At 48.6% G+C, this 9,819-nt stretch overlaps 1 protein-coding gene across 1 annotated transcript in view; it reads right to left on the bottom strand.

Moving 5' to 3' along the window:
- The window catches only part of EFCAB6 (EF-hand calcium binding domain 6), a 225,008-nt gene extending 215,475 nt beyond the window's left edge, over nt 1-9,533 (bottom strand). Inside the window, exons 1-3 of the mRNA XM_032416504.1 lie at nt 9,434-9,533; nt 8,130-8,227; nt 2,310-2,416 (exon numbers count right to left, since the gene is read on the bottom strand). Of these exons, the coding sequence (XP_032272395.1) occupies nt 2,310-2,380 (71 nt within the window). The 5' untranslated portion in view covers nt 2,381-2,416; nt 8,130-8,227; nt 9,434-9,533. The remainder of the gene's footprint in view (nt 1-2,309; nt 2,417-8,129; nt 8,228-9,433) is intronic.
- Between the last annotated feature and the right edge of the window lie 286 nt (nt 9,534-9,819).

Consider the following 9,819-nt stretch of genomic DNA (forward strand, 5'->3'; position numbering starts at 1 on the left):
AAAATTAAAAGCAAATCATCTACATAATAATCTAATCAAATATTAGGATTCCGGGGCTCACGCCACCTCCCCCATCCCAGCCTCATACTCCCCTCAATATCCTAGACTCGGCTGGCAACCCCTCGTCTACTGTTCTAAACATAGGGATTATAAGAATGCAAGCTGATTTACAAATATATTCCAAATGATAGGGTATCGTAAAAAACAATTTAGCCAGTCAACTGAATTTAATTTAGCCGAAAAATCCGTGGTTATAAAGTGACCTGCCTCCAGGGCCCGTAGCCCCACGTGTCTGAGCCACAGGCTTCCTCCACCAAGGGTCTCCCCTCCTCAAACTCTCCCTACATCCCCACACAGGCTCTCACCTTCCTCCAGAACCTCACTTTAACCAATACCTTTTCTTGCAGCATAAATTCCAAGCCTACCCCTGCAACACACACATTACAAGACACACCCACACGAACTCAGAAATCAAATTCGAAATCTAACACAAACCTCTCAACATTAATATGCTTTAACGGTGTAGTATAAATAATGATTATAAATATGTTGAAACATAAAAACCTGTTTGGGACAATGTTAAGAGAAAAGGTATGGTGGGGTGGACACTACGAACACAATGATATAGAAATGTGTTTTCACCTGGGGACAAGGTCTATAAGATGAGACAAAAATAGCTATGTGGCATGGGGGAAGCAGCGATCTCTTTTATTTTAAATGCTCTTTAATAAACGTCTCACAGCATGTTGGAAAAAACATGCCTACTGGGCCCCCAGGCAGCCCATGGCCTAGCTCCGGCTTCCTCACTCTCCCTTCCTGGCCTCCCACAGCCCGGGGGTCCCTCTCCCCACCCAGCGAACTCCTGTCACCCGCAGATCCAGGTGTGACCATCACCTCCTCAGAGAGGTCTCCCCGATCACCCCATCTGCTTGCTCCTCTGCGGCCTCTCATCACAACCGGTCCTTCCCTGGCACCGCTCTCCCCACGGCTGGGAGTCACCCTCTCGTTTGGGAAATAACAAGCTGGATTACAGGCTCCATGAAATAAAATGGGGCTCTTACACCTCTGAACCCCCAGCCCCAGAGTACCTGGCACATAATTGTAAGTATTTCTCAAATTAATGAATGAATGAGGATTTTCACAGCCCTGTCATTCAACAGCATTCTCCTCCCAACACACACACACACACACACACACACGCACACACACGCACACGTATACACGCCCCTCTACTTCTGGATCCCGTTTACGGTCATCTCCCTCTTTCCCACCTCCCAGTGCAGAAATTTCCGCATCACCCCTGATTTCTCACTCTTCGCCCCTTCCGAGAACTGGTGACCAGTGTCAGAAAGGTCTCAATTAACACCCAAGACCCTTACAATTGTCCCACGTCTGTCTTCCCTATTAGACGTTAATCATGATTAACGTCATGATACCAGGGGCCACATCTGATTACGGTGGTCCAAAAAAGAAGGGATGTTAAGTTTGACTGAACTGAGTGTTGTGGTTTTGTGATACCTTCTATCAGCGGGAACACAGATCCTAAAGAAAAAGCTTACACCATTTTGTTTGTAACGTGCTTTCTCAATCCTGGACACAAAAATGTCATTTCAGCAAGTGTCGCAGAAATTCACTCTTACCTAATGACCACTCTCAGACTCACCACCACACCTAACACGAGGACAGATACGGCAACAGGCAACAGACAAACAAGTTGTGTCAGAAGAACTGACCGCGCTGGCCGTCACACAGCTGTTCCCATCTCAAAAACCGTTTCCCTGGCACACTTTTAAAATGTACGAGCTGGAAACCATTACGCTCTCTCCTCCAGCTCCTGTGAGCAGACAAGGAGCGTTTAACACATCCTATTTATAGTGCAGCGGGCCCGAGCAAGTCCTAGGATGCTGGCAAGGGAAAGTCGCGATGCCTTCCCGGAGTTCGGCGAGAGAAAGTTTTGCCGCTGCTGCCACCTATCGGGGGAACGGAGCATGTGCAGCCACGGGAAAACCTGACCGCGGCCTGGTAAGTTTTCTGATGGCCCCAGACTTGGCGAGTTAACGGTCGCCACGCTGAGCCCCGACCTAAGGACATTCAGCTTTAAAATGTATACGCTGATGCTTGTGGATAAGATAAATACGTCCGTTCCTAGACCATGTTGGCCCCCAAATCAGCATTGAGTATATGTGTGGTGCATGAATGACACAAACCAGGTGGAAGTGATGGTAGGATCATGACCAGCACTTTCTGTCCAGGGAGGCCCTACGCCCGGCGCAGTACCTTCAGCCCCGCCAGCTGGGAAAGCAGCTCACCTGGCCTTGGTGCTGCAGGATTTGGTGCTGTTGACTGTGGCAGCATGCGTTTTGGTGCTATTTCGTTTCATTTCCTTCAAAATTAACTACTTCTGAATTTGTGGATTCTGAAAAATAAGAGAGCAATGAGTGAGCACAGATTGGCAGGCAGATTTTCTTATTTACCTTATCAAGCTGCAAGGATGGAGCCTGCGGGTCTCCAAAATAATCCACGGATTTTGCAAGCTACTGGAGAATTGTGTCAAACACCTCAGGCAGGGGCCCCTGGGGGGGGCTCAGTCGGTGAAGCGTCTGCCTTCGGCTCAGGTCATGATCAGGTCCTGGGATCGAGCCCCACACTGGGCTCCCTGCTGAGCAGGGAGAGCACAGAAGTAGCCCAATGCTTCTCCGCTCTCCCTCTGCTGCTCCCCCTGCTCGTGCTCTCTCGCATGCTCACTCTGTCAAATAAATAAAATCTTAAAACAAAACAAAAAAACCCCAAAAACCTCAGGCAGGTCCTCTACATGAATTCATACTAAATTGTAGGTTTCCCAGGGAAGCGATCGTATGTCAATACAATATGAGCACCACTCATCTGCCCATATCTAGATCACACACACACACCCCACAATCACACACGTAACCCTATCGTGGTCCCCCTCTAGTTTCCTCACATCAGCCAGAATAATTACTTTAAAATACTGATGCCCTTATGTTACTTCCTTGCTTTAAAAACTCCAACTGCTTCCTATTGCCCTAAGAATTAAAACCAAAGTCCTTAATAGTATCACAAGGCCGTGCAGGACAGCTTTTGCCTGCTTCTCCATCCATCTCCCTCCCCCAGTTCCCTGAGCCTCAGCCACAGTGACCCTTGGCCGTCCCTCTGATGTGGCTTTCCTACATGGAAGCTGTTTCCGAGTGCGGTAGCGTGCCCCCCCAACCCCGCCCCCAGACCACTCATCCTTCTCTCCGGTCTGCCTAATGCACTCCTTCTCCTTGCAAAGATCAGTGGTTCTCAAACTTGAGTGTCCATCGGAACCACCCAGAGCGCTTGTTAGGAACAGATCGCTGGGCTCCAGCTCTAGATCCCAATCCTAGATCTAGATCTTGGGGAGGGTGGGACCTGAGAACTTGCCTTGCTGGAAAGGTTGCAGGGGAGGTTGCTAGTGCTGCCCAAAACCAATGCCACAGATGTCAGTTCAAATGACACCTTCTCAGGGAGCCTTCTCTGGTGCCCCCACACTAGGCCATGCCCCCATTACATACTTCCACAAAGACCTCTGCTGTCCTTCATAGGCCTTAGCCCAGTTTATAATGACTTACCTAGCTGCATGAGTATTCAGTTAATGCCTGTCTCTGTAGACTTTGCATTCCAAAAAAGCAAGGGCCAAGTTAATTTATGTCATCAGTATACCTCCAGATCCTGGGCCAGGGACTAGCGGTTAGGGGTGTTCAAACTCACTGAGTGAAGGAATGAATTTGCTTCCACTCCTGAACCTTGGTAAGTCAAGGCAGAAATCCCTGCCATTGACTCTGGCCTCCAGCTCTCTTTCTGAGCAGTTGGCAAGGACTGTCAATTTACTTGCAAAACACTCTTCAATCTATTCCCTGCCCCACCCACCCACCCCCTCCCAGTTGCCATGATCTATCTTTCTAACACACAGATATAGTTGTGTTACTCCCTGGCTTAAAAACATGCCATGCAGAACTACACGTGTTAGAATCTCCCAGAACAATGTGCTGAGAGAAGAAAATGAGCTCATGTCCAACTAGTGAGACCTGAATCCAGTCTGTGCTTTAGTTACGACTGCTGTCCTTATTCCGAGCCTATGTATGATGTTATCCCGGGGGTGGTGGGAAGACTGGGGGCACAAAGGAACTTTCTGTACTGATTCTGCAACATTTTTGTGAGTTGAAAATTATTTAAGCTTAAAAAAGAAAAAAAAATGCAAGACTTCTCCAGAGCATCCACCTGAAGTCAAACCCCTCATTGTGGGGGATAAGATCCTTCATTCCCATTATTAGTAACCTGGCCCTGAGCGACCACCAGATACCAGCACTCCATGCGGCCTGTATTTTCACACAGCCCTCCACAGGGGCCATGTCCTTCCCCACCTCTGAGCTCTGGTTCATGCTTTTGCCAGGATTTCCTTCCACCTCTCTTGCCTGCACACTGCAATTCACCTTTCGAGATGGAGGGCCCCTCCTTCGTGAGGCCTTCCTTCCTATCTTCCTTAACCGAAACTAATCATGCTTTTACGGAGAATCTGGTCTCATAGTTTTGTTTCGCTCGTTGTTTTATTTAATAAAGAAAAGGACAAAAAGGTCAAAGGTACTGTAATTCCATTCCTTTGCTGTGAGGCCAGGTGGGACACAAAGTATGAAGTAAAAGTATTAGCACCTCCTGGGCCATCGCTCTAGACCTACTACTCTGTGCACTCTGATTCTCTGCTTCCAGACCTTTCTGTCGGCTGTTTATCTGTGGCCCCAGCTGGTTGGTGAGCCCCTCCCCTGGAGGAATGGGCTGATGTCACCGCTTCACACTCAACACAGCTTTATTCTTGATGGACCACAGCAGACAACACCTAATATTGTGAGGACAAGGCGGCTGGGCTAATCTTACTCTTGATTCTGGAAGCTAAACAGCGCCCTGGGCATGAGCACGGCAGTCTGACAAGTTCTGTAGGTCATCTCTGGCTTCACGCCATCCACAGTTTAGGTTCTCCAAATAAAGAGAACTCTGAGACATTCATTAATGACTTCAGGGGCGCCTGGCTGGCTCTGTGGGTGGAGCGTGTGCCTCTGGATCTCGGGGTTGTGGGTCCGAGCCCCATGTTGGGTGTAGAGATTACTTCAAAATAAAATCTTAACCAAAAAATTACTTCAGAACTTGGTGAGGTAGAAATTAAGAAGGCTCATAAAACCAATGCCCCCACACAAGCACCAAGTCACTGACCATCAAATACACTTCTTAGTCACAGACAAACACAATTAGAGGGCTATTTCACGGATATATTTGTTTATTTGCCAGATAAGTATTAATGTCCAGTTTTTAACAGATGCTATTTATATCAGAATCATAACAAAAGTGCCATCCATCTGCCTTGGCATCCAGAGAAAACATAATTCAACACGAGAGTAAGAAATGTGTGCAGCCAAACAGAAATGGCATGAGAAGCAAAAATTGTTGGAACTGGTATCATGGGGTGGGGGGGAGAGATTGTCACTTGGAAAAAGTTGCAAGCAACACAAAAGATTTTGGCAGTTAAATCCGAATACTTGAGAAAAATCTTTCTCCCTGTCTAATCTGATATCATATGGATGTTTTATCATATTTTGGGACACATACCCTATAAAGTTCCCTTTTTAGCCTTCCATACACCCCCTCAGCCATTTATGAAACATCTACACTTTTGGACAATGGAAAAAACAAAGAGTTTAGAGTCAAGAAGACTTAGGGTCAAATTCGTTCCACCATCTACCATCCGACTCGCAAGTTAATTAACCTCCTCCTGACCCAGTTTCCTCATTTGCAAAATGGAAATAACATCTCTCTTTGAAGCAAGTATTCTTAACCTGGAATCTAGGAGTGTGGTCCACGTGTGTGCTTTTGTAGATCACCAAGCCCTCTGAGATTAAATGCAAAAATGTTGTGACGTGATTTTTCTAGAGAGAGGATATATTGCTTTCACCAGCTTCTCAAAGGGCTAGTGAACCAAAAATGGTTAAATGCCATGCCGTCCAGGCTGCAGAAGGGTCATGGATAATGTCTCTAAAGCACCAGACACAGAACAGGCTATGCTCACTATTTGGTAGCTGCTATCATTTTTAGGTCCTGGGAGTGTAGAGAACATATATCAGAGGCGCAGAAGCTGGTGGACAGTTACAGTGTAGGTGGTGAATGTCCTCTCAGGGTTTTATAAAACCACAAAGGAGGGCAAAGCAAAGTCAGTCAAGAATAAAACCCAGCTGTAGAAAGTGACAGGGCAGAGGCACCAAGAGGATAAGGACAGTGACATGACCGTCACTGCGGTGGCATGCAGCAGGTGCTCAAGGACTAACTGTTAAGTAAATGAGCAAACAAATGACTGGAACCGACCCAGGGGACAGGACAACAGCATTTATAAAGTCCTGGGGAAAAATAAAATTGAGAAGGTGTTACTGAAAATGGTTACCATTCAGGGTTCTTTTATTCTTTTTTAAAGATTTTTTTTTTATTTGAGAGAGGGAGAGAGAGTGAGAGAGAGGGAGCACAAGAGGGGGTAGGGTCAGAGGGAGAAGCAGACTCCTCCCTGCTGCGCAGGGATCCCGGGACTCCGGGATCATGACCTGAGCCGAAGGCAGTCGCTCAACCAACTGAGCCACTGAGGTGCCCCAGAGTTCTTTTATTTCAACTTTTATTTCATACAAATGTAGTAGTCCACATTCTCTCCCTAACTGGTGAGAATGTTGAGCCTACACCTTAGCCATTCGGTAGTAATCAAGCCCTGCCCAGGCTTTGTAATAAAGACCTACGTGTTAGAAAAGCTTTAATTTTCCAGAAGAATTAAAATGCTTTATTTGCCTGGGGCTGCCTGGGTGGTTCAGTCAGTTAAGCGTCTGACTCTTGATTTAGGCTCAGGTCATGATCTCAGGGTCGTGAGATCAAGCCTCACATTGGGCTCTGTGCTCAGTGCAGAGTCTGCTTGTCCCTCTCCGTCCCCTCGCTTGCTCTCGCTCTTTCTCTCTCTCTCTCTCTCAAATGAATAAATAAAATCTTTTTAAAAAAATGTTTTATTTGCCTGGACAAAATAAATTCGATTCCTCTCTGTCTCTCTGATTTTCTTTTTTCTTGAGTTAACGAGAAGCTCGCAGCTAAATTTGCAGCCCAACTATATTAACCATTATGGACAATCTGAGTATTCCCCCTGCTGATGTTACGTTCCTATTCTATTTGTAGTCTTCATGATCCTGATTAAAATGTGTTTATTTTACCATATTATATGTATTCTTAGGCGTCATCTCAAAGCCTTAGGGGACTTAGGGAGCACATATATGTATCTGAGTGCTAGAGCACCAGTCAAGAACACAGAGGTTCTACCATCAGGCAATCCTGGGGTAGAAAGCACACTCTACCATTTCTCTGCTTGGAAGGCCCTTAACTTCCCTGAGTCCCTCTTGCTTCATCTACAAAATGGGGAAAGTAACGGTTCTTTTTTGGAAGCAGGCGGTGAGGACTAAGCCTAAAAATGGATACGAGGCCTCGGGTTGTGCCTGGAATGCTGTAAGTGCTCGGTAAGTACTAGCCAGGAGTCGCAGTGGTCACCGTAGGTCTAGTAGCAGAAGTAGAGTTCCTAAAACTGCACACAAATACATGCAAGAGAAGAAAAACAACCAAAGCACCCAAAACAAAGTAAACCAAGAAAGAGACAGAAAAAGGTCAAAACCAAGAGACAAAGAGGTCGAACACGAAGTTCTTCAGTGCCGGAAGCAGAACATATTCATACGCTCGCTCTGTTCACAGACTTTTCTCAAACATAACCCTTTCCTTTAGCGCTCCTCTTCCAAATGGTGTGGCTATCCTGGAGAACATTGTGTTGAAGGTGTATTAACAGTTAAGAGTCACAAGCATCCAATCTCCATGATGGTGCAAGCCTACATCTAAATATACTTCACAAAAAGGTCAGCTCACTCGTGGTATTGGAGGGAAGAGAGCCAGCGTCCGTGTCTTGCCTCTCTTGCACTTTCTCAGGTGCACTGTACAGCGCATTGGACCGTCCTGGCAGGTGAAGGAGCCACCCAGGAAGACCTTTGGGGACGCTCCGCAGCTGCTACCCGCCAACAGTCACTCTCGATACACACCTGTGAAGAAGTTGCGTTGTCTCCATGTGCCAGTCAGCTGCAGGAGTCACACCGTGGGCGCTGGAGAGACCTCTGTGCATGGGGGACCAGGTGGATGGCTGCAAAAGGGCAAGAAAAGGCCAAAGTTTGGAGAGCAAATTTAAAGTCTCAAGTAAGCACTTCTTGACAAATTTCTGCAAGCACCTCGCGTGAGCCAAGCACCAAACTGAAGGTGGAGGGAAAGGGAAAGCACACATCACTAATATAACCCACGTGCCCTCAGGAAGCTGGCCATAGGGTTGAGTGGGAGGCCAATGTTCCCAGACAGTCCAAGCGGCCATGCCTATTCCACTTTTGAATACCCCCCCCCAACTTAGCCAAGTAAATGTTTATTGAATTGAAGACAATGGGTAAAAGACAGTTGAAGGGACTACGGTGTGTGAGTCAAGTTCATTTACAGCATTCCTGAAAGCCCACCCATTTAGGGGCAAATATAGGCCTCAAGAAACATTAAATTGCTCTTTTTGAGAGAGAAGTAAGAGTCCTCTTAACAGGGACAAGGCGTTCTAAGAGGCGAAGATTTTTAGGAGGGAAGGAAAGGAGAGGAAAAGAAGGGAAGGGCAGGGGTACCTCAGCCAGTGACCTTAAGTATGCTCTGCGCAACAGAACACTTCACAAAGCACTTTCCAGACAAACCTTCCGAGGAAGGCAAGGGTAACTGTGTGGTCTGAGGACAAAGAATGTTCTAGAAAGACCAGAGATTTTTTTTTTTTTTTTTTTTTTAACAGGCAACGCAAGTGCCAGGTTTGAATTCTGGCTCTGCAACTTCCTAGCTGTGTGAGCTGGGACGATCCCCTTCACGCCGTAGGGCTCAGCTCCCCGTCTACGGGGGCGGGGGGGGGGGGGTAATGATCCTTGAGGTCGCTGTGGGGACCAGTGAAATAAGGGACACGAAACATTCTGTAAACGGGAGGGAGCGAAGGCATTGCCCCAGATTTCCCGTGTGACCTCCACGGATCCAGGGAAGAAGAGGTCACCACCTTCCCCGTCGTGGACTGTCTTCCCCAGATATGACGTCAGCCCACGGGACGGGGTCCGCACTACCGGCCGCAGTAGCGCCAGGGCCTATGACGGTGACTGACACACGTGCGGAACGGATAAGCGAGTCACCAGCCCAATGGCACGTTTGAGGGCGGGAGGCTCCGTGTCCCGGGGCTGAGCAGCAGCCTTCTCCGGGCTGTGGGACCCTCAGAGCCGCCCGCACCGACCCTCCTCTGCCCTCGGCTAGCGCGCGGGGTCGGGACGCCGAGGCTGCGCCGCCTTACCCGAGCCCCCTTCTCACTTCACCTCGCGGGGCCACTGCAGAGCGCCCGGACCCCAGGCCGCGCGGCCACAGAAACCCAGCCCACTCGCCGTCTCTAGGACGCTGTTGCCCGAGCAACGACGACACTCGCTGATTGGGGGAGGGTTCTGCGCACCCGGCAAGAAGAGAGGCCCCGATTGGCTAAATCGGTAACTGGAGGGGCGTGACGAGGTTTGCCCGGTGCTCCGCCCCCGTGGGAGGAACTTCCGTCGGAAGCCTGCGCCCTGGGCGCGGGAACCCGCAGAGTGCCCCGGCGAGGGCGTCGTGGAAGCCGGCTTCTGTGACGTGGCCTTCGCGCTAGGTGGCCGTCGGACTGGTCCCTCGGAACCGCGTCGAAGCACGTGGCCT

Source organism: Phoca vitulina, unplaced genomic scaffold (assembly GCF_004348235.1).
Source record: "Phoca vitulina isolate PV1807 unplaced genomic scaffold, GSC_HSeal_1.0 scaffold19, whole genome shotgun sequence".
NCBI lineage: Eukaryota > Metazoa > Chordata > Mammalia > Carnivora > Phocidae > Phoca > Phoca vitulina.